The sequence below is a fragment of the Carcharhinus amblyrhynchos genome, unplaced genomic scaffold, assembly GCF_965287045.1.
Source record: "Carcharhinus amblyrhynchos unplaced genomic scaffold, sCarAmb.v2.hapA scaffold_41, whole genome shotgun sequence".
NCBI lineage: Eukaryota > Metazoa > Chordata > Chondrichthyes > Carcharhiniformes > Carcharhinidae > Carcharhinus > Carcharhinus amblyrhynchos.
Genome location: NW_027649782.1, coordinates 4,149,532 through 4,174,763, shown reverse-complemented (window position 1 = coordinate 4,174,763; position 25,232 = coordinate 4,149,532). Strand labels below are relative to the sequence as shown.

At 44.2% G+C, this 25,232-nt stretch overlaps 1 protein-coding gene across 7 annotated transcripts in view; it reads left to right on the top strand.

Moving 5' to 3' along the window:
- Nucleotides 1–25,232, top strand: part of hspg2 (heparan sulfate proteoglycan 2) — a 536,580-nt gene that overhangs the window by 248,239 nt on the left and 263,109 nt on the right. For all 7 annotated transcript variants that reach the window (XM_080181499.1, XM_080181505.1, XM_080181501.1 and 4 more), the window contains 13 exons: nucleotides 2,037–2,233; nucleotides 3,266–3,413; nucleotides 4,766–4,893; nucleotides 7,115–7,201; nucleotides 7,289–7,347; nucleotides 10,678–10,751; nucleotides 13,770–13,910; nucleotides 15,680–15,862; nucleotides 17,149–17,328; nucleotides 19,241–19,359; nucleotides 20,174–20,285; nucleotides 20,632–20,742; nucleotides 23,764–23,891. In XM_080181499.1, coding sequence (XP_080037625.1) covers nucleotides 2,037–2,233; nucleotides 3,266–3,413; nucleotides 4,766–4,893; nucleotides 7,115–7,201; nucleotides 7,289–7,347; nucleotides 10,678–10,751; nucleotides 13,770–13,910; nucleotides 15,680–15,862; nucleotides 17,149–17,328; nucleotides 19,241–19,359; nucleotides 20,174–20,285; nucleotides 20,632–20,742; nucleotides 23,764–23,891 — 1,667 coding nt within the window. The remainder of the gene's footprint in view (nucleotides 1–2,036; nucleotides 2,234–3,265; nucleotides 3,414–4,765; nucleotides 4,894–7,114; nucleotides 7,202–7,288; nucleotides 7,348–10,677; nucleotides 10,752–13,769; nucleotides 13,911–15,679; nucleotides 15,863–17,148; nucleotides 17,329–19,240; nucleotides 19,360–20,173; nucleotides 20,286–20,631; nucleotides 20,743–23,763; nucleotides 23,892–25,232) is intronic.

Below are 25,232 nucleotides of genomic sequence, written 5' to 3'. Positions count from 1 at the left end.
TAAAGTTTAAAAATAAAACAACAAATCTTGGTTCCATGCCCATAACGAATTCTAATTTGCAACCATGCAAAATAAATAAATAATTTCCATGGCAGCTTTATGTTTAAACTCTGGTTTGGAACCTGATATTTTTCTTGCTTAATATGCACGAGCGACTTCTGGATGAAAATGATCTTGCTGCTCGTTTGAGCGTTATTAATAATTTAACATGGCATTTCTGGAGCTTTTTATACACCCTGCAACATACGTGATCATCAGTTCACAGAATTGCAAATGCTTTCTCAATTGCTGACCAGTAACATGGCTGTGATTCCGAGATTTGTGGGATTGAGCCCCAGTTACGTGACTGTAGATTATTGAATATTTATAATGTAAAAGCAAAATCCTGCAGATGCTGGAATCTGAAACAAAAACAGAAAACGCTGAAAAATCCCAGCAGGTCTGACAGCATCTGTGGAGGGAGCATAGAGCCGATGTTTCGGGTCTGGATGACCCTCGTCAGAGACATAAGCTTAAATATTATCAGAACATAAGAAATAGGAGCAGGAGTAGGCCATCTAACCCCTCGAGCCTGCCCCGCCATGCAATAAGATCATGGCTGATCTGAAGTGGATCAGTTCCACTTTCCCGCTTTCTCCCCATAACCCTTAATTCCCTTGTCTATCAGAAACCCATCCACCCGTGACTTAAATATATTCAATGAGGTAGCCTCCACAACTTCAATGGGCAGAGAATTCCAGAGATTCACCACCCTCTGAGTGAAGAAGTTCCTCCTCAACTCCGTTCTAAACTGCTCCCCCCCCCTTATTTTGAGGCTGTGCCCTCTAGTCCTGCTATCCTTTCTAAGCGGGAAGAATCTCTCTACCTCTACCCTGTCCATCCCTTTCATTATCTTATATGTCTCTATAAGATCCCCCCCCCCCTCATCCTTCTTGTATGCTGCTGCATCTTTGAAAATGTGAATTGTGTGCTGTAGCATTTTGTGGAGTTTGATACCTAGCTGACTTGATAAGTGATGACCTGAAAGCTGTCCTGAAACTGGTTTGTGCAACAAGGTCTTCGTTGGCTGTCTGATAAATCATGGCAGCTGTCATGTGGCCCAAGGAGACATCTGAATGTCTACTGTCTTTAATATCCTCAAAAGGTGTGAATTTTTTTTAAGGCACGATTCAAATTTTAACGTTTATTGCGCCCACAGTTAAGAAGGGTGACACGATGACACAGGGTTTAGCACTGCTGCCTCACAGCCCCAGAGACCCGGGGTTCAAATCCAGCCTCGGGTCACTGCCTGTGGAGTTCGCACATGTCTGTGTGGGTTTCCTCCCACAGTCCAAAGATGTATGGGTTATGTTGATTAGCCATGCTAAATTGACCCTTAGTGTCAGGGGATTAAGAACATAAGAAATAGGAGCCGCAGTAGGCCATCTAGCCCTTCGAGCCTGCCCCGCCATTCAATAAGGTCATGGCTGATCTGTCGTGGATCAGTTCCACTTTCCCGCCCTCTCCCCATAACCCTTAATCCCCTCTCTTATCAAAAACACATCAACCCGCATCTTAAAAATATTTAGCGAGGCAGCCTCCACCACTTCAACGGGCAGAGAATTCCAGAGATTCACCACCCTTTGAGTGAAGAAGTTCCTCCTCAACTCCATTCTAAACTGCCCCCACCTTATCTTGAGGCTGTGCCCTCTAGTCCTACTGTCCTTTCTGAGCGGGAAGAGCCTCTCCACCTCTATCCTATCCATCCCATTCATCATCTTATATGTCTCAATGAGATCTCCCCTCATCCTTCTAAACTCTAACGAGTACAAGCCTAGTTTATTCAGCGTCTCCTCATAGTTCAACCCCCTCAACTCCGGTATCAAGGGTAGCAGGGTAAATATGTGGGGTTGCAGGAATGGGGCCTGGGTGGGATTGTGGTCGGTGTAGATTTGATGGGCCAAATGGCCTCCTCCTGCACTGTAGGCTTCTGTGTTTCTGAGGCGTAATGACTCTTTCATATTGTTTTAAATGTTTCGTGTTTTTTTTAATTACAGGATAACTGGCAGCACGAATCAGGTACCCCTGTGACCCGTGAAGATCTTATGATGACGTTGGTTGACCTGGACCAAATCATGATCCGAACAAAGTACGACAATAAGATGGCCAGCGTTGGTCTTAGCGACATTGTCATGGATACCACCAGTGCGGAATTCACAACTCTGGGAAAACCACTCCTCGTTGAACAGTGCAGGTACCAAGCAGAAATCCTCCTCGCTTTATCTGAAATTGCATTCTAACAAAGAACAACACCGCACGGGAAACAGGCCCAACGAGCCCGCGTCGCCATTTTAACATTATGAGTGCCCTCCTCTACCCGTGACCTTTGTCTACGCCTGTTGGGGAAGATTGAGGGAAGACTAATTTAGGGACAATTTGTTACATCAATCAGCCCAAGAGCACGTTTTTGGGGTGTGGGAGTAAACCAGAGCACCCGGAGAAAACTCACGCAATCACGGGGAGAATGCGCAAACTCCCGCAGGCACCGGCTCAAATCCATGTGTCTGCACAGCAAACAGTGGGATTTCTTTGATCCAGCTTGCACCAGAACTTGCAGTCATTTCTACTCTGCTCCTTGCCAATGGCAACTTGCAGTGAGACTAAAACTCATCTCCAGAAAACATCAAAGATAGCCAAAGCATATAAATCCTTTGCAGGAAATTTATGTTCATTCAGAATTGGCATAAGCGTAGAAAATTGGAGTTCTGTGCTTCTTATGAAGGAGCAGGGTGGGGGGAGTAAGTTCTGGAACAAAGTTGGTTGTGTCAGACTCAACTTGGGCGTGGTGCAGACGTTAAGGGAATTTGCCTGCAGAGCGGTAGAATGTAAAACGGGCTCAAGCCAGTTACAGGCAAATTTCCAGCGAGGAGGAGTAGGTGAGCAACTGTGTGACAGCCTGCCCAGTGAGGGAGGGGGCGGGGAGAGGGAGGTTGGTCTGTAGAGCTGGTGAAACAAACAACGTGAAGGGCAAGCACACCGGCATAAGCCTGAAGTTTAATGGTCTGAATTGTGGGACAAAGAGCAACCTGGCACAGTGCCGCCCAGGACACAGGACAGAGCGCCGGGGAAGTCTGGAATGTTTGATCACCGTAGCTGGGTCAAGCCTTTCCAGGAATTTCCTGTCCAGTTATGTTGATTACCCCGTAACAGTGCAAGGAATAACCTAGCGCATTTATTGAGCAGGGATCCCAAGTTCAAAGTTTCTCTCTCTCTCTCTCTCTTGCAGGTGCCCTATAAATTACAAGGGTCTGTCGTGTGAGACCTGTGCTCATGGATTTCAGCGTGTTTCGACTGGGCCATATCTGGGTATATGTGACGGCTGCAGCTGCAATGGTCATGCCAGCAGCTGTGACAAAGTCACGGGATATTGTCTGGTAAGAACATCAAACATTGCGGCAAGAAAATTCAGACTCCTTAAGAGAAGGGTAGTGGCTGATACTGGTAATTAAGACCAGGAAAACTTCAGGCGATAACTTGGTCATCTACTTTCTGTCAGGGAAGTGCGATGGCTCGTGTTCTTTCGGGGAAAGATCTATGTTTTGTGTTGGGGTGATAGTTCCTTTAAGAATTAGTTTTCTGTGGGAGATGATTTCTGGTAAAGCAGCTACTTCCTGTAACTGATCAAGTGTGGATGTGCCGGCTTTGGACTGGGTAAACACAGTAAAAAGTCTGACAACACCAGGTTTAAGTTTTTCACACAGAGGGTGGTGACTGTCTGGGACAAGCTGCCAGAGGTGGTAGTAGAGGCGGGTACAATTTTGTCTTTTAAAAAGCATTTAGACAGTTACATGGATAAGATGGGTATAGAGGGATATGGGCCAAATGCAGGCAATTGGGATTAGCTTGGGGGTTTAAAAAATAGGTGGCATAGACAAGGTGGGCCAAAGTGCCAGTTTCCATGCTGTAAACCTCTATGACTCTGTTTTGCCCTAGAAGTGTATTTAGAATAGGATCCAGAGAGCTGTCTTCCCTTCCCCTGCACTATCCATTTTAACTGCCTCTGATGGGAGTGTGCCGTGCCATCAGCTATGGCATGGTGGCACGGTGGTTAACACTGTTGCCTCAAAGCACCAGGGACCCCGGTTCGTTTCTCGGCTTGGGTCATTCTGTCTGTCCAGAGACTGCACGTTCTCCCCGTGCCTGTGTGGGTTTCCTCCGAATGCCTCGGTTCCTCTCACACTCCAAAAAAGTGCTGGTTAGATTGATTGGACATGCTAAATCTTAGAATTCCTACAATGCAGAAGGAGGCCATTTGGCCCATCGAATTGGCAGGAACTCTCCGAAAGAGCATCTCATCCTCCCACCCCCGCCTTATCCCCATAACCTCATGGCCAATTTACCTAACCTGCACATCTTTGGGAGGAAACTGGAGCACCTGGAGGAAACCCACGCAGACACGGGGAGAACGTGCAAACTCCACACAGACAGTGACCCGAACCAGGAATCGAACTCGGGTCCCTGGAGCTGTGAGGCAGCAGTGCTAACCATTGTGCCACCGTGCCGCCCTAACAATCCTCTGAAGAAAGATGGATTTGGGTCCAGTTTTGATTTAGGTGACTTGAGAATTGAGCCTGCCATGCAGTCCCTGTTGATTATGCAATCTCACAATCTGAGGCCCAGGTATGCTCTTGAGACGTTGAATGAAGATCCCAAGTAAATCCTGTTTCCCTGTGTTAATGTTGCCCAAGGTCTTGGGTCAGCTAATACATTTCTTCCTACCTTGCAGAATTGCCAACACAACACGGAAGGCCCACACTGTGACAGGTGCAAGGCTGGATTTTTTGGCAACCCCACTCGAGGAACCGCTAACGACTGCATGCCGTGTCCGTGTCCCTTTACAGAATCCCACAGGAGGTCTGTGTCTGGAAAAGCAGCATTGCTGGAACGAACATTTGTGAACTCGACATGGTCGGGCTGTGTGTCTGTCAGATTTGTGGTTTTGTGGAATAGATTTTTGTGTTGAATGAATGATTTGTTTTTTGAACATCTTCTGTTAGAACATAGAACAGTACAGCACAATACAGGCCCTTCGGCCCTCAATGTTGTGCCGAGCTATGTCCAAACCCAAGATCAAGCTATCCCACTCCCTATCATTCTGGTGTGCTCCATGTGCCTATCCAATAACCACTTGAAAGTTCCTAAAGTGTCCGACTCCACTATCACAGCAGGCAGTGCATTCCACACCCCAACCACTCTCTGAGAAAAGAATCTACCTCGGACATCCCTCCTATATCTCCCACCATGAACCTTATAGTTATGCCCCCTAGTAACAGCTACATCCACCCGAGGAAATAGTCTCTGCACATCCACTCTATCAATCCCTCTCATCATCTTATAAACCTTTATTAAGTCGCCTCTCATCCTCCTCTGCTCTAAAGAGAGCCCCAGCTCCCTCAACCTTTCCTCATAAAGCCTTTCCCACCCTCCAAACCAGGCAGCACCCTGGTAAATCTCCTCTGCACTCTCTCCAATGCTTCCACATCCTTCTTATAGTGAGGTGACCAGAACTGAACACACTATTCCAAATGTGGTCTCACCAATGTCCAGTATAGTTGCAGCATAACCCCATGGCGCTTAAACTCAAACCCCCTGTTAATAAACGCCAACACACTATAAGCCTTCTTCACAGCTCTCTTCACTTGTGTGGCAACCTTCAGAGATCTGTGGATATGAACCCCAAGATCTCTCTGTTCCTCCACGTTCCTCAGAACCCTGCCTTTGACCCTGTAATCCGCATTCAAGTTTGTCCCACCAAAATGAATTACTTCGCACTTATCAGAGTTAAACTCCATCTGCCACTCTTCTGCCCAGCGCTGCATCCTATCAATGTCTCTTTGCAGCCTGCAAGAGCCCTCCACCTCATCCACGACTCCACCAATCTTGGTATCATCAGCCAATTTACTGACCCACCCTTCAGCTCCCTCTTCCAAGTCATTCTGTTGTATTGCCAATTGCCAATTCCCCACTCAATCCCCTCCTGCCCCTGAAGCTGATTTTGCTGTTCAACTTGTGTGTGTTCCTGACCACCTCTGAGATCCACTGTTACGTATTGTCTCAAAGTGTTCAGCGGTTACCAACCAGATTGACTAACCCCAGACTGAGTGTTTGAGACTTGTAGCACCTTCGCCAAATTCAGGATGAGTTCAGGTGCCTCATAACAGAGACCAGAAGGAACTGTGAACCTTCCTGCTCACTCCAGGTGTTTCCCCGTTGTGCCTTCAGTTTGTGAATAAGTACAGGAAATGGAGAAATTGATGGCCTGTTTTCCAAAGATTGAACATAGTGGGGAAGGTGATGGTGTAGTGGTATTGTGACTGGGTTAGTAATCCAGAGACCCTGGGAATCTGGGTTTGAATTCCACCATGATAGATGATGGAACATGAATTCAATAAAAATCTGGAATTAAACATCCAATGATGACTATGAAACCATGGTCTTTGCTACCACTTTGAGCTTTTGGTCAGCTGACCTAACATTTCCACTTGTGGCTCGATGTCAAATTTTGTTTGCTTACTTTATTTGAAATATCTTGGCACATTTTATTTTATTAAGAATGCTATTTATATGCTGCTCTGTGGGTTCCTTGGTTTGAATCAAGTGCAATCAGAAGGTGCACTGAACATTTGGCCAGATGAGTGACCGATGGATTTGGTCTCTAATGAGTGCAGAGCAAGGGCACTAGACTGCCGATAAGACTGATGCACTGATTGGAAAAATTCTCAGGAGTCAAAGGTCAAAGAGCATAGTTCAATAGAATGGAGAAACTTCACCTTAACTGACCAGTGAGTGCTTGAAGCGCTCCCTCTCCACTCAGCTTCTGCACCTCCCCCATCTTGACTCGCCCTCCCTCTCCACTCCTCCTACTTGAGTTGAAGAGTCTGTGTGTAATACATTCAATGTGTTCTCACAAACTAGTGTTTTGAGTGCATTTTCTACAGCTGATGCTCTATTTGTGCTGAGGATGGAGGTCATTTTTAACAATGCGAATGCCTTAAAAACATGACAAAAATCCAGGGTAAATTTGGGGAGTGATTGTCATTTGCAGAAGCCAAACTGATGTGTATCTTTTCCACAGATTTTCAGATACCTGCTTCCTGGATACAGACGAACGTCCCACCTGTGACGCATGCAGTGAAGGCTACACAGGGCGGAGATGTGAAATGTAGGTTTATCTCCTTAACAGTGTAATTGTCTGGCTGGTATCAGAGACGCATTGTTTGCTATAACCTCTGTTTTTTTCTTCTTGTAGTTGTGCTCCTGGTTATGAAGGAAACCCAATGACTCCAGGTGGAAAATGTAAACCAACTGGTAAGGCCCAGAATGCAGGCTGTTTTTCTCAGAATTATTTAGATAACAGGTGTTTTATGCTAAACTTAACTTTGAGGGTCAAATTAAATCCTCCAGTTATTCATAGAATCCCTACAGTACGTAAGGAGGCTGTTTGGCCCATCAAGCCTGCATTGACAACGATTCCATCCAGTCCCTATCCTTGTCACTCCACGTATTTTCCCCATTAGTCCCCCTGCCACATTAATGGTAATTTAGCATGGCCAAACCACCTAATCCACCTGCACATCTTTCGATTGTGAGAGGAAACCAGAGCACCCGGAGGAAACCCACTTAGACATGGGGAGAACGTGCAAACTCCACACAAACGGTCACCCAAGCTGGTAATCGAACCTGGGGTCCCTGGTGCTGAGAGGCAGCAGTGCTGTGGCAAGCTCAGTGTGCAGGACCTCAGGTCTCCATATCTCTAACCAAATTCCATTGCTGCTTAAATAGGAGCAATATACTGCAGATGTCTAGGGATCTGAAATTAGGACAAAGTGCTGGAAACACTCAACAGGTGGAGAGAGAAGCAGAGTTAACGTGTTGAGTTCCATTTGACTCTTCTTTGGAACAGCTGAACAGTCACATTGGACTCAGTACACTAGCTGTGTTTCTCTCTGCACAGATGCTGCCAGACTGGCTGAGTTTTTTTCCCAGCACTTCCTGATTTATTCCATCAAACTGGAATACTCACTTGCTACTCAAGTTAGCGATTGGATGGTGTGCTAAACTGAGCAGATCACCTGAACTCCATAATAAACAGCATTCCCCCAGAATGGGAATCATTCAGGAGAACTGCCACATTCAGCTGTGGCTACCTGGTGGGTTGAGATACTGTTATATGGTTCCCATAGAGACCAGTAAGTTTTAAAAAGAGACATAGTTCTCTGCGATCGATTGAAATTACCAAATGATTATATTTCGTGTTTTAAGACTTTTACTGTAACAAACTAAAATCAACATTGATCAAACACTTTTTAACAGGCAACTAATGCACCAACAGAACATAGAACATTACAGCACAGAACAGGCCCTTCGGCCCACGATGTTGCGCCGACCAGTTAAAAAGCAATGACCCTCTAACCTAAACCAATCCCTTTCCATCCATAAACCTATCCACGGATCTCTTAAACGCCCCCAAACTAGGCGCATTTACAACTGCAGCAGGCAGGGCATTCCAATCCCTGACCACCCTCTGGGTAAAGAACCTACCTCTGACATCTGTCCTATAACTACCACCCCTTAGTTTAAAGCTATGCCCCCTCGTGCTAGCTTTCTCCATCCGAGGAAAAAGGCTATCACTGTCCACCCTATCTAAATCTCTAATCATCTTATATGTTTCAATAAGGTCCCCTCTTTGCCACCGCCTTTCTAAAATCAAATAAATCAAAGGTTCTTTTGCATTAACTAATTAATTCAATTGAAATATGCTATATGCTATTTTTACTTCATGCCATGTTTCTTGGCTGTTGGGTAACAACAAAAGATCAAGTCTGAAGATGCTCCCAACTTCCAAAAGGTTTATTTCCCTCTGCCCACCAAGTCATAGCTTTTGGAAGCTTCAAGATTTGGGCCACTCAGACAAAGTAACGCAGATCAGACTTTCACCCACAAGGCCTGTCCCGCCATTCAATAAGATCATGGCTGATCTGAAGTGGATCAGTTCCACTTTCCCACTTTCTCCCCATAACCCTTAATCCCCTTGTCTGTCAAAAACCTATCTACTCGTGACTTAAATATATTTAGCGAGGTAGCCTCCACCACTTCAACGGGCAGAGAATTCCAGAGATTCACCACCCTTTGAGTGAAGAAGTTCCTCCTCAACTCTGTTCTAAACTATCCCCCCCCTTATCTTGAGGCTGTGTCCTCTAGTCCTGCTACCCTTTCTAAGCGGGAAGAATCTCTCTACCTCTACCCTATCCATCCCTTTCATTATCTTATACATCTCAGTGGCTCCTTGAATCTCAAAAGTCCTGCTCCCTTCTCTTCCAAATGTAAAACATGTAAGATCAACCTTTACAAGCATTTTTCTTAGTTCTTCACACAAAATTACTTCTACTGTGTTCTTCAGTGCAGTAGAAACAGAGGTTCTTCCCAAAGCAGTAGATAGATCCTTGATGTGTTTCTCGCTGTGTAAGCTGTCACTTGATTTTTCAATAGTTTTCACTTACAGGTCACATGGAGCTATCTCTGGGCAGAAACCTGTGTGAAATCCATCTCCTAATTGAGGAGATTGAGGCACAGTGGCACAGTGGTTAGCACTGCTGCTTCACAGCTCCAGGGATCTGGGTTCGATTCCTGGCTCAGGTCACTGTCTGTGTAGAGTTTGCACATTCTCCTCGTGTCTGTGTGGGTTTCCTCCGGGTGCTCCGGTTTCCTCCCACAGTCCAAAGATATGCGGGTTAGGTTGATTGGCCATGCTAAAAATTGCCCTTACTGTCCTGAGATGCATAGGTTAGAGGAGTTGGTGGGTAAATATGTAGGTGTATGGAGGTAGGGCCTGGGGGGGGTTGTGGTCGGTGCAGACTCGATGGGCCGAATAGTCTCTTTCTGTACTGTAGAACATAGAACATTACAGCGCAATACAGGCCCTTCGGTCCTCGATATTGAGTAGGGTTTCTATGATCTGGTGTTACATTAAATTAAAAGAGACAATTCGAAAACATAACCACCTAACAAAACCTCACATTTGTATAACGAGATCTCTCTCTGAATATTGGTTTCAATCAAACTGAATGAATGGAATAAGTCATCGATCTGGTGAAGTGAAATCCAAAGGCTCCAGGTCGTTTCCTTCATGATCAGATCCCAGAGGTTACAGGTACAGGATTACTCTGTGTTTGTCAGTCTCAGTAAGAAGCCTCACAACACTAGGTTTAAGTCCAACCAGTTTATTTCATAGTAATCCCTCAAGGCTTCTTATTGTGTTTACCCCATTCCAACGCCAGCATCTCTACATCTTTGCCAGTCTCACCCAGAAGATAATTAATCTAGGAATTGGGAAGATGTGACTGGTGTAGGAAAGGATATTACTGCGAAACAGAACTGCTGGAGCACATACTTCCTTCAGTGTCCCATACTTTATGTATTAATATCATTACTGAATCTTTAAAAAAGCCTGATTTCCCCAGCCTTGAGACCCAATGAGCTTGCATTTCTAAAACTCCTTTCACAGCCTGAAGACCTGGACAGGTGTTTCAATTGGGTCTACTCACTGTTGTAACATAGGAAATTATTTCTCAAGAATCTTGACACGCTTTGATATGGCCCAGAGCAGAATTGTCTAAGAAAGTTTGTTTTATTTTGCAGCGGGACATATTTCAAATTGTGACAACAGAGGAACGGACTCCACAAAATCACACGATGGATCTTGTGTGTGTAAGGTAGGTATGTTCTAATGACTGGAGAGAGATAGACTTTAATGCATAGTAAACATGGCAGTACAATATACAACATCCACGCAATGAATGCGGGGAGCATGGACATTAGCGACGAGTTCCAAACCAGTAGTTATTTTGAATCAATTATGGCCATAGTATTAACAAGCAAAGAGATTTCCTTGTATCTCCTGGATTCCCGTGGCAGGCAGGACAGGAGAATCTCCCCTCTTTGTGTTTAATGTACCATTGGCCTGTCTAAATGTTGTATTTTTTTTTCCAAATGCACACTTGCTTTGCAGTTTCTTTGTATTTCCACTTGCTGGATTTTCAATTTGTTAGTGCTCAAATAATGATTTTAAAATCCATTATACGGTTGTGTCGCAACCTTTGGTCAAATCCTCTCTCATTCTGCATGCGTGAATTGTTCTGTCACCTCTATCTGCCTGTCCATCCTTCTTTCTCCCCTCCACCACTTGCTCTGCAACCCCCTTCACCACTACCACGTTTTGAGATCAGTGACTTATGTGCTCTACGTGTTTTGATCCCTTCACAACTGGACATGTACCAGCTCCTGATGTTAAACCTGCCCATTCCGTCTAACCATGCTTTTTTTTTAAACTAACAACCCCTCTGCACAGTAACAACTCAACATTGTCCCTTCCACCAGTGCGTTTATTGTAATCAACTCCAAGGGTGGAATTTTCCTATCCAACCCAGCCTGGGAATCTTTAACAGGTAGGACAGGACCACACAAAGGTCCACTGACCTCCAGCAGGATTTTCCAGTTTTGGGTTGAGTGCGGTGGAAAATCCCACCCTAAGTTTCCTTTTTTTTTAATCAGCCAAGAATTTGTCATTAACCATTTTTCTCTCCTTTCTGTTGAATTTGTTGATTTTTTTTAATTCTACGAAATTATTATTCTGATTATATCTAGTCCACAATCTCAATTTTATGACCATAGATTTCTACAGCGGAAAGGACACTATTTGGCTCATTGTGCCTGTGTTGATTCCTTATAAGAGTTATCCAATTCTCTCTTGCTCCTCCTCCATTGCAGTTTTTTTCCCTTCTGAAGTTTATATTCAATTCCTCTTTCAGAGGCACTATTCAATCTACTTCTGTCGCCCTCTGAAACGGCACAACACAGATCACATCAACTATTAAAAGATTCTCCTCTTTGTCAATTTTGTTAAATCTGCCCCCTCTGGTTACCGACTTCACTGTTTGTAGAAACAGTTTTCCCTTAGTCACTCCATCAAAACCCTTCATGATTTCAAACACCCTGATTGAATTTTCTCTTTCACCTCGTCTACTCGAAGGAGAGCAGTCCCAGCTTGCATACTCTCGATGTGATGGATATTAATTATTCATAGATTTTTACAATGTTCTGATACACTCTGATTTTGGAATCAGCAGTGGACTTCCCAAACCCAACACTTCTGTTTGAATCAAAAATGTTGTGCAAGGTTCAAAATTAACTATATGGTTGAAGTTCTTTTCCCGTGGATGGAATGTTGGCCTTTATAGCGAGGGGGATAGAATATAAAAGCAGGGAGGTCTTGCTGCAACTGTACAGAGCACTGGTGAGGCCGCAGCTGGAGTACTGTGCGCAGTTTTGGTTCCCTTATTTGCGAAAGGATATATTGGCCTTGGAGGGAGTGCAGAGAAGGTTCACCAGGCTGATACCGGAGATGAGGGGGTTGGCCTATGAGGAGAGATTGAATAGACCAGGCCTGTACTCGTTAGAGTTTAGATGGCTGAGGGGGGATCTTATAGAGACATATACGATAATGAAGGGGCGAGATAGGGTAGAGGTAGAGAGATTCTTCCTGTTTAGAAAGGAAGTAAAAAGTCTGACAACACCAGGTTTCAGTCCAACCGATTTATTTGATAATAGACTCACAAGCTTTCAGGTTAGCCCCTTCGTCAGGTGAATGGAGAGCTCTGGCCTCAGACAGAGCATATAAAGCACGGACAGTTTACAGATTACTGATTAGAATGCGAATCTTTACACTTAACCTGCTGTTCAAGTCTTAAAGTGGCTAACAATGCGAGTGGAAGGAGCACTGATCACAGGTTAAAGAGATGTGTATTGTCTCCAGACAGTACAGTAAGTGAGGTTTTGCAAACCCAGGCAAGTCACGGGGGTTACAGATAGTGCGACATGAACCCAAGATCCCTGTTGAGACCGTCCTCATGTGTGCGGAACTTGGCTTTCAGTCTCTGCTCAGCGACTCTGCGCTGTCGTATGTCGTGAAGGCCGCCTTGGAGAATGCTTACCCGAAGGTCAGAGGCTGAATGCCCGTGACCACTGAAGTGTTCGCCAACAGGAAGGGAACAATCTTGCCTGGTGATTGTCGAGCGATGTTCATTCATCCGTTGTCGTAGCGTCTGCATGGTCTCCCCAATGTACCAATGTAGAAAGGAAAACAGAATTAGAGGGCACAGTCTCAAAATAAGGGGGGAGTACTTCAGAACGGAGTTGAGGAGGAACTTCTTCACTCAAAGGGTGGTGAATCTCTGGAATTCTCTGCCTGTTGAAGTGGTGGAGGCTACCTCATTGGATATATTTAAGTCACGGGTAGATAGATTTCTGATAGACAAGGGAATTAAGGGTTATGGGGAGAAAGCGGGAAAGTGGAACTGATCCACTTCAGATCAGCCATGATCTTATTGAATGGCGGGGCAGGCTCAAAGGGCTAGATGGTCTAAGCCTGCTCCTATTTCTTATGTCCTTATGCACCAGGTGACATTCAAATTGTTGTGAGAATGGAATAAAATGAAAACTGGTATTTTTCTTAATGTTTTTATTGACTTTCGATGTCATGACCTTAGTGTTGGCAACTCTCTTCAAAATCCTATTGTAACAAAAGGAATGAGGTTATCATTAATGTCTTTTATTTTGTTGTGTCTTTTTTAAAATTCAACCCCTGGAATGTCAGAGGGCTCTAATTAGGCCCCACTGTGTCCAGGCTTCCATACAGCCATCATAATGCTCTCACTCTGTTGGCTGTCTTACAGGCCAATGTTGTTGGAAGGCTATGTAATGAATGCTCGACGGGCTCCTTCAACTTGGATGGTTCCAATGTGGATGGCTGCCTGAAGTGTTTCTGCATGGGGATCAGCAAACAGTGTGCCAGCTCCACTTGGCACCGGGACCAGGTGAGTCTGTGAGCTGCGGTATCTTTGGATATCTATGGGGTAGCATCTGTAAGGGTACATTTGCACTGTGGGTTCCAGGTTTTTCATGGATTGGTTGCTTTTCAAATTTTGTTTTTTTTTAAGAAGAAGCACAATCACGATTTACTCCACTGTTCAACTTGGCACAGGAATAGGTGCAGTGGATTTTGCAGGGGGAGAAACTGGGCATCCCTTTGTCAAGCTAAATGTTCATTGTTCAAGGAATGTTACTCATTCTGTTGCTGGCAGTCAGGTTAAATGAATAATTTGTCCCAAAGCTCTTCTGACATTGAAATTTGCGTGTGTTCCGTGTGGGATATTAAAGCTTGGATTTGGCACAGGGCAGGTCTTTGCAGAATTTTGCGTGTTTTTTAATGGATTTTCTTTGGCATGTTGATTTTCTTTTTAAAACGCCTGTCTGTACTGAGAAAAGTTTAACTCTTTGGCTACTTCTTCAACATTTGGGATGATTTATAACCTCGATGGAAGATCTGAATGTTTTTTGTTGCCCAGTTCTTCAAGTGACAGTCTGGAGCTGGCTGGATTTGGAAGTTTAGCAAAAGGGAAGTGATGGCCCAGTGGGATTCTTCCTAGACTATTAATCCAGAAACTCAGCTAATGTTCTGGGGACCTGGGTTCGAATCCCGCCATGGTAGACAGTGGAATTTGTATTCAGTAAGTGTATCTGGAATTGAGAAACCATTGCAGATTGTCGGAAAAACTCATCTTCACTAATTTCCTTTAGGGAACGAAATCTGTTGTCCTTAGCCGATCTGGCCTACATGTGACTCCAGAGCCGCCATAATGTGATTGGACTTTCAACTGCCCTCTGAAATGGCCGAGCCAAGGCCAACTAGGCATGGGCAATAAATGCTGGCCAGCCATTGATGCCCATGTCCCACAAATGAGTAAAAAGAAAAGCTTTTCTTAAGTTTAGTTGGGGCATCATGTTTGATGCATGCTGTAGGACCTGTTCTTGTACTGTACTTTTCATTGTTCTTTGGAATGAGGAGCTGGATTTCCTGGGATGGCAAGGTAACACAGTGGTTAGCACTGCTGCTTCGCAGCTCCAGGGACCTGGGTTCGATTCCCGGCTTGGGTCACTGTCTGTGTGGAGTTTGCACATTCTCCTCGTGTCTGTGTGGGTTTTCTCCGGGTGCTCCGGTTTCCTCCCACAGTCCAAAGGTGTGCGGGTTAGGTCGATTGGCCGTGCTAAAATTGTTCTTAGTGTCCTGAGATGCACAGGTTAGAGGGATTAGTGGATAAGTATGTAGAGATATGGGGGTAGAGCCTGGGTTGGATTATGGTTGGTGCAGACTCGATGGGCCAAATGGCCTTTTTCTGTACTGTAGGGTTTCTCTGATTTAAGAGCTTGTTACGTGGGACAGTGCGACTGTTTCATTTCACTGTGCACAGAATTATGTAATAAATGAAAGGATTTTGTTTAAAAGAGTATTCGTTCAGACTTGTACAATATAGATGTGAGCTATCTATGACACAGCAATAACCATCCATTCCAATTTGTCAATTTTGCAATGTTAGGTCATTTTAAATATTATGTAAAAGCAATGGGTAATTAGTTGGCTGGAATCTTAAAAATGGGTGCCCAGGGGGTAGGGCACACAGACTATTGTTACCAGGCTGATATGTTACTGTTTGGGTTGTACTAGGTAGAATAAATTGATATGTTGAGACTTGCTGACAATACCTCATTGTTCCATAATCGAATTGTTCTGTTTACACTTTGCAAGATCCGAGCTCTTTATGATGAGCAGGAAAGGAGTCTTTACATGTTGACAAATATGGCACACACCCAGAGGATCACTGAAGGAGTTCAAATCAGTGGCTTAAATGAACTAACTTTTGCGAACTTTGATAAAATCCCTCGTGACATCTACTACTGGGTGCTACCTGATCGGTTTAAAGGCAATAAGGTAAACGGAGATCTGTCCGCTTTGGGTTGACGTTGCAAATGGGAGAGACAAAACAAAAAGAGAGATGTGCTTGGGCGGGGGGGGGGGATCTTTTTCAGTAAGAAGTCTCACAACACCAGGCTAAAGCCCAACAGGGTTATTTGGTGGCACCAACTTTCAGAGCGCTGCTCCTTCTTCAGATGGGTGAAGAGTGAAGAACTCTTCATCACCTGAAGAAGGAGCAGCACTCCGAAAGCTTGTGCTACCAAATGAACCTTTTGGACTTCAACCTGCTGTTGCGAGATTTCTTACTGCGCTTACCCCCGTCCGACACCGGAATCTCCACATTGGAGCTTTTTTAGACAGAGTGGTGGGTGCCTGGAATGCGCTGCCAGAGGAGGTGGTGGAAGCAGGCACATTAGCAACATTTAAGAGGCATCTGGATGGGTACGTGAATAGGGAGGGAATGGAGGGATGTGGACCAAGTAAAGGCAGAAGGTTTTCTTTTTTTGTTTTGTTAAGGTGTCATGATCGGCACTGGTTTGGAGGGCTGAAGGGCCTGTTTTTATGCTGTACTGTTCTTTGTTCTAAAACATCTGATTTCCCCCAGTTTGCAAATTAGGCCCTAGTGATCTTACTACTTATTTCCACCTCTGTTCAAGACAAATTCATACAGTAAACAGACGGTGGGGGGCAGAGGTTTACCGGTCACCAGTTTTTTCTCTTTTGGAAGTTGTCCAATTTCTATGGCTCACTCATCGCTCTAAAAATTGCATTTGACCCTCTGCGTTCACGCTCAGTCTGTCAACTTGGACTCTTTGCTGATTCCTCTTTTCAGAAGGATTGAGGTGCACACTCCGGGAAGAAAAATAAATCTTCCCCAAACCAGGGGGCTGGGGAGGGATTGAGAGAACACGCACAGTGACAATTTGTGCAGGGCAAGAGCTCGGTATTTGTAACATTTGACCAGTGACCTTGTATAGACTCATCGAACTCTGGTCAAAGAAAGAGAGGCACTGTCTTCTGCAGGAGGTCATTCAGTAGTTTCCTCGTGAAATCAATCTTCAATCGCATGAAGATAACTGTGTACGTATTAAAGTGCTGAATTTAATTACTTCGTTGTAAGGATAGAACAATGTTTGCTCAGTCTCAGTTCTGTCGACGCATCTGGTTGCCAGCAATGCTGTCTGGACCGATCTGTTTAGCGTATGATCTAATATGGGTTAGCCTCGTTCGCACACTTTTAACAAATTACATGTCTTCATTCAAACTACTAATTGCTTCCTGTCCCCTATTCATTTTTATAGGTTACTTCTTATGGAGGGGAATTACATTACACCATCCTACATAATGTCGCCCCCGGCTCTACGCCAATCACTGGCATGCCTGATGTTATTCTACAAGGCAACAACATCTTCCTGGAGCACTACACGGCTAAGAGGCCGCAACCTGGCACCCCCTCAACTTTCTCTGTTGTTTTCAAAGAAGTAGGTTGTTGTTGTTTTTCTTCAACCTATTGCATGTGTATTTGAGATATATACAGTGAATGCTTGAATGGAGAAGAGAGTCCTTTGCTGATTAGACTCTGAGGTATGGATCATCCATCTGCAGATGGGACATGCAACTCCCTAGTGCTCAGTTAAGAGGCAACCTGATGTGTATGCATAATGTCCTGATGAGCCGTGGTTGGATTGGATTATTCAGGGACAAGATCGTCAGTGTTGAAGAGATCGTCAGTCACATGTCTATTTACAACATTTGTGATTGCAATTCAGTGATGTCAAGGGGCCTATTTATGCCACGCATTGCACCCAAGGATCTGAGATCAGAGGCCTACGCTGTGCCATGCTGAATGCAGGGATATATGGGCAGCAAGTGCTGAACTAGAGCTCAGATCTCCACCACATAATGCAATTGGGGCGACTGTGTTCAGTAGCCAGTGCAATTGGTAGTGGGGGAGTTTTGCACACAGGGCAATGAGGTTCATGCTGGGAATGGGAGAGGTTAGCACACAGGGCAGTGAGGTTCATGCTGGGAATGGGGGAGGTTAGCACACAGGGCAGTGAGGTTCATGCTGGGAATGGGGGAGGTTAGCACACAGGGCAGTGAGGTTCATGCTGGGAATGGGGGAGGTTAGCGCACAGGGCAGTGAGGTTCATGTTGGGAGTGGGGGAATTTAGCACACAGGGCAGTGAGGTTCATGCTGGGAGTGGGGGTGGAGATTGATGCACAGACCAATGAGGTTCATGCTGGGAATGGGGGGCTATGGTGGAGGTTAACACACAGGTCGATGGGGTTTGAGTTGGGAATGGGTGGGGGAGGTTGATGTGGAGACCTGTGGTGTTTATGTCCCAGGACTTAGCCAAATACATTTAAGTATGGTATATTAAGACATACTCAGTTGAGTTTAATGTGTAAACGTTATGTAGGCTCATGCATTTGTTGTCATGGATTGAGGAATGTGGGAAAGGTTGTGCAGAGGCACCCCCAATAGCCTTGATGCCAAGGGCCTTCCAAGCCCTTGATCCATTTCACATTAGGCACTGCAAGGCAGGATTGCAAGAAATTATTGTGTTGCTCCCCCAGCTGTTCCACTAGAATCACTTAGTTGACCTTACACTAGACTGTAGGGTGCCAAAAGGCCAGTTTTACCAGGATAGTGTCCTGCTTCCTTCCTTCTCCCACATCCAGAGCCTTTTTGTCCAGTGTGTCCTAATGTGTAGTGAGCAGGGTGCTGCTTCTGTCCACTCCCTTGTATAAGCACCCGGGATCTTACCTTTGATACAATGCTGTTGTATTTCCTTTAATGTTGTGGTTTCCGTAAAAATGGTGAAACGAAGGTAAGTTGAGTGCGGTCTGTTTTTCCCCGTGAAATGGAAAACCCTTTTCATTGCATTTTTTGTTGTAATAGATTACGCAGATGAAATTTGTGCAAGATGTGCTTGACTAGAGGAATTATTAGGGAATATGGTGAAAAAGTCAACTTGTAGTAGAGTTAGCCATAGGCATTTAGAATCACAGAGCCTACTCCTTCACAAGGTTCTTACGTATTGTTCTTGTCTCCTCCTGTTAGCTAATTAACCTATCGGGGCTGGCTTTCATTGGTTATACCTAGAATTGTCCTTCAGATCTCTGATTATCAGCTTTTCTCAGGCTCAATTTAAATGAAGACTCACGATTGTAGTGTAGGGTCATTAGATTGGTTCCACTGGCCGGCGCAACATCGAGGGCTGAAGGGCCTGTACTGCGCTGTAATGTTCTATGTTCATTAGCGTGATTTAGCCACATTCAGTGATATCTCTTGTTGAGCTTATGATCTAAGTAAGATCATACTTTCTGTCTATATTCCCTTTCACAATGATTTTTTAATGATTCACAAATGATCTTGTATTTCTCTAGTCGGCATGGCGACGGGCAGATGGCCAACCTTCCACCAGAGAGCACCTCCTGATGGCTTTGGCCAACATTAATGTTTTCATGATCCGAGCAAGTTATACGGAAGGGACGACTGAAAGCAGGTTAAGTATCAGCAGACCCTTGGGTAAATATTTTAATTCGAAACAAAAGTTGCTCGTGGAAGACTCTCTGATATCATTTGTACGTTATCTTCTACCAGTGCTACCTGCTTGGCCCTATGCTTAGTGGTTGGCTTGACATTCTAGACCAAAATGCAAAGAAAACAATCTCTGTTGCGTCAGTGTAGCACTCACAGATGAGTCAATGGTTGATGCCAGCTGATTAATATTGATTTGGGATGTTTGGGCCTTCTTAAGATAGCAGAAGGTACTAAGGAAGCTCAAATTTGTAGAAAAATGATTTGTAACTTATCGTGCTAAGATTTAGAAGAACAAACGGTTTGAGGGATGGCGGCGGAGGGGGGGAAATTGGAGAGAGTTCTCTTTCCTCAGATTAGTTCTTGAGCAGACAGCGGCATTGAGAATGTTTCTTGTATTTGATCAGTTTTTCTGCTCCTACCTTTGTCCAGAATCCATTCCCTCCCAAATCAAGGTCCAAGTGAAAAGGCCTCATGTTAAATCACAAGGATTGTCCCAGCTTCAGTACCTCAGCATACTGTTAAAGGGATGTGTCCTCTTTGGGTCTTGCCTGGTTGTTTATTTGTGGAGCTTGAATTGCGCTCAAACTCAAAGGTTTAAGTTTTTTTTTGAGATTGCGTTGTCCATTAGTTTTCAGATCCTCTATGTTAGCAAACAATTTTGCCCTCAAGATTGGAGACACATTTGGATGGAAGTTCTGTCTGTATGAAACCAGGAAACCCGACCATTTTCAGGAGAAGAGCAATGTTTGGAGATTAATGTGGCTTTCCTTTTGCAGGATATCCCAGGTCCATATGGATGTAGCAGTCCCACATTCCACTGGACAGAAGCAGGCAGTTGAGGTGGAGGAATGTATTTGCCCAGAAGGTTACAAGGGAACATCATGTCAGGTAAAAAGAAAGAAAGAACTTGCATTGATTCAGGCACCTTTCATGATCTCTGGACATCCAAAAGTTCTCCGTGGTCAAACTGAAAAAACATTCATCTTGACTTAAAAACCAAGAGATCAGTATTCTGACTTTTCTGCACGTCACAATCTGACAGTATTTGTAGCAAAGTAACTCTCATCGCTGCAATTTCAATGTTCAATTTCAGAATATTCAATCTAGTTGATGTTACTTGAATTTGTCAAGAAATGCAAAAAAGTAGCTTTAGTAATTTTACTTAAAACTAAAAACGTATAGATTTGCATAGTTTAATTTTGAAACAAACTCTTGTGAAATTTCTTTTGTGCAGGAATGTGCTTTTGGCTACACACGCACATCAAGTGGATTGTACCTGGGAATGTGCGAGCGCTGTGACTGTAACGGACATTCCGACTGTGATGCAGACACTGGGAAATGCCTGGTATGGATAAATCCACAAAATACTACTTCCATTCTATATACCATTTGATATGTTGTGTATCATTTCCCCACTTTGATAGGGACTTCGAGAAATGTTACTCCTTTTTGGACTGGCATCATTTCTGCAATTGCTTCCTCTTTGTGGTTGGTGTTTCAATTCCTCCATCTCTTGGCACTTATTCTGATTCGTGGACCTTTCATGTTATGATCCGCATATGCTGCTGGTTAAAAAATCTTGTCAACTTGGCACTTTGGAAACGTTTGCCCGGTTGGCACAGTTGTTATGTTGGAGATTTGTCGTTGTGAATGAGAGTTCATGTTCTTTCACCTACCCCTGCAAACTGCACTTGGTGTGTTTCTATCTTCACTTTGGATCAGTAGCTCAGTAATACAAATAATAGCCTTGATGAGTGGCAGGTTATATTCACATCATGTAAATGCAGACAATGGCCATTTGGAGGAAGAGAAGCCCCACCTATATTACTGTCCCAGGATCCCCTGCCATCAACATCCTGGAGTCACCAGATTTTAGATCAGGACAGAAATTGGGTTCTCTTGTGATAAACAAATCCCATGACTCCACAAACTTTCACTCAAGTGAGGTCTTGGAATATTCACCATTTAACTGGATGGGTGCAGCTGCCTGAACACGCAAGAAGCTCAATGTCATCCAGGGTGCAGCAGTTCACTCAATTAGTGTTTCTGCCATTGGATTTGGCACCCAGCAGACTGGGACTGTAGTTTGTGCAATCCACAGGCTTTCCACGAAAACATCACCCACCCAGAATACTTCAGGATTAATCTCACTCCCCCTTCCATCTCCACTATCAAGAACAACCATAGCATAGAACATTACAGCGCAGTACAGACCCTTCAGCCCTCGATGTTGCGCCGACCAGTGGAACCAATCTAATGACCCTCTCACCTAAACTATTCCAATGTTATCCATATGCCTATCCACTGACCATTTGAACGCCCTTAAAGTTGGCGAGTCCACAACTGCTGCAGGCAGGGCATTCCACGCCCTTACTACCCTCTGAGTAAAGAACCTACCTCTGACACCTGTCCTATAACTACCACCCCTTAATTTAAAGCTATGTCCCCTCGTGTTAGCCATCACCATCCGAGGAAAAAGGCTCTCACTGTCCACCCTATCTAACCCTTTGATCATCTTGTATGCCTCAATTAGGTCACCTCGTAACCTTCTTCTCTCCAATGAAAATAACGTCAAGTCCCTCAGCCTTTCCTCATAAGACCTTCCCACCATACCAGGCAACATCCTGGTAAACCTCCTCTGCACCCTTTCCAATGCCTCCACATCTTTCTTATAATGCGGCGACCAGAGCTGTACGCAATACTCCAAGTGCGGCCGCACCAGAGTTTTGTACAGTTGCAACATGAATTCAGAATAGCAACATGAATAGCACAAATGGTGGGAGAGCTTCCTCAGCATCAAGTTTACACACTTGGATGGGGATCAACATTTTTTCATGATCACTAAGTTAGTATCATGGAATTTAAAGTAGAGGGCCTACCACCCTCATCGTCTTGCTAGAGATGGGCAATAAATGCTGCCTTGCCAACTATGCCCACAACCCAAGAAAAATTGATAAATACCAAGATTGGGTTGACTTCTTTTCACTACACAAATATTTTGTACATCGACAGTTCTAAATATTGCCCCGCAACTTGGACCACCGACACAGGTAGATGTTATCACGCACATTAATTCTACACCAGAAACTCCTTCCACATACTTACTTGTATTTCAAAGTTTCATTGAATGTCATCTATAGAGAGGAACCAAAAGATTCCAGGTCAAGTCAACAGGTCTTATAGGTGACCTAGATTTCAGCATTCTGGAATCTGCAATCTGTCAGTTCCTCAGAGTTGCCTTGGAGATGCTGTCAATCACACGGGATGTTTATTATTGATGTAATTGGTGTAGGGAGGCAGCAGAACTCATGATTATTTTTAATAAGGTACCAAATTGCTGGCATGTCTAAAAATATTATAAAATTGGAGAGTGCTGTGAATTAAAAAGTATTCCCTTATATTCATTCCCCTTCTCTGCCGGTTCTGTTATTAAATGGAGTCCACTGCTGATAATGTCAGTGAGGCAGCTTCGAAGAATGAACAAGTACGATGATCAGGAATATAATTTAGCCGCACTAAACTTTCATAAGAACATAAGAAATAGGAGCAGGAGTAGGCCATCTAGACCTTCGAGCCTGCCCCGCCATTCCATAAGATCATGGCTGATCTGAAGTGGATCAGTTCCACTTTCCCGCTTTCTCCCCATAACTCTTAATTCCCTTGTCTGTCAAAAATCTATCTACCCGTGACTTAAATATATTCACTTTTGTTCTGCTATTATACAACGTATATGTTAGTATGTCTTTGAATCTCTATTGACCAACTGTGGCACCAAGCTTGGCGCAGCTGCCTCATAGCACTAGGGACCATGGTTCAATTCCCAGTTTGGGTCACTGCCTGTGTGGAGTTTGCATATTCTCCCCGTGTCTGCATGGGTTTCCTCCGGGATCTCCGCTTTCCTCCCATTCACCAGAAACCTGCGGGTTAGATTGATTGACCATGTTAAATTGCTCCTTAGTGTCAGGAGGATTGGTAGGGTAAATATGTGGGGTAAGGGGGATAGGGCTTGGGTGGGATTGTTATCGGTGTAGACTCAATGGGCTGAATGGCCTCATTCTGCAGTGTAGGGATTCTAGGATTATGTTCGAACATCATTAGAGAAATTTCTCATCGTGTTTTAAATAAAGTTGCTCTCATGGTTCAAAACCTTTTCCCATCATTTCATGTAAATTAAATCAAATCGCTTTGTATAGAGGGAGAGTGCTTTTGAAAATCTCCTTTTGTGTGAAAATCGGTGCTAACGCATTCAACGTTGCGCACACTGTCTGAATTATCGCATCTCTCTTTGCCTTTTAGCAGATTATAATCTTACCCAGATGTTAGCAGCTGTGATCTGAAGTTTGTTTTCCTTCTTGTGCGACTACAGGAGTGCCAGCACAACACTGAGGGTCTCAGATGTGAACAGTGTGGGTCAGGTTTCTATGGGAATGCCAGAGTCGGAACGCCAAATGACTGTAGACCCTGTCCTTGTCCAGGAATCACGGCCTCAAATCAGTGAGTTTCCTTGTTTTTTTTTTACGTGAAATTACTTGGCTGCGAATTATAACATAAGAGGGAGAAATGAATAAAAAACACTTGCGTGGATTTTACTTTCCCTCCAGATCTTTAAGTTAATGGAAAATCAGCTGTTGGTTAATGGCAATGAATCAATTTCAGCTGCTGAGCCAGTGGTATAATAAAGTAATATTCAACTTCCATTCGCGTTGGCAAATCACTATCTATGTGAACTGGGGAAACTGCGTAAAACTCTATATCTTTCCTTCGAAATTGGAACCTTGCAATGTTTGTACAAGCCCTTGGAATTCTCTTGCCCTAGAATTAAATAGGATCCTATTCCTATATTTCAGCTCAATCCTCTACTGTCCCATTGCTGAGGTCTAAAGCTTATTTATTAGTGTCAAAAGTAGGCTTACATTAACACTGCGATGAAGTTACTGTGAAAATTCCCTCCAGTCGCCACATTCTGGCACCTGTTCAGGTACGCTGAGGGAGAATTTAGCATGGCCAACGCACCTAACCAGCATGCCCCCTTTGGACTGTGGGAGGAAACCAGAGCACCCGGAGGAAACCCACAGACACAGGGAGAAGGTGCAAACTCCACACAGACTGGGAATCAAACCTAGCGCTGAGAAGCAGCAGCGCTAACCACTGCGCCATCGTTGCTGCTCACTCTTCTGTTCCTACACATCAAATTCCTCAGTATAGATTACAATCCTTTTCTCTTTTGCAGGAAAGGAAGTGATTTGTATTATGTTAATTATTAGCAATAAATGCTCTGCTTTCCACCCCTTTTTCCCTAACCAAAGAAATATGTAGCCGATGTGAAAATTTTACTCCAAATTCTTGAAAAGCTTGATGGTCAGCTTGCAACCTTTTTAATGGTGTGTGATCTAGATCGGAAACACCAAGATGTTTTGCAAAGTCTGCCTAGACTGTAATTTTGGCACTTTGAATTTGGCACAGGTGAGCAGAAGATGTTCCACTCCAGCTTGGATTCAAGTGACTCACTCAGAAACTTCTATCAAAGTTTATTTAGAAACACAGTTAACAGTTAACAAAAAACAAGAAAATTAGCATAACTTTTACCAACCACAAAAGAGGAATCATCATGATATTGTATAAACCGTAACAGCTAAATAGACTATTCCAAGCTAAACAACCCCTACAAGGAAACATTTCTAGGCTTGGCACAGAAAGCAAGAATACCCACGTGATGCTGGATCCTACAGCAGTCCAACACCTGCTGTGGATTACTCCTTTGGATGGTGAATTGAAGGTGCTGGGACCTCCTTGTGCCTGGAACTTCCAGCATATCTTGAGACACGCAAAGTCACT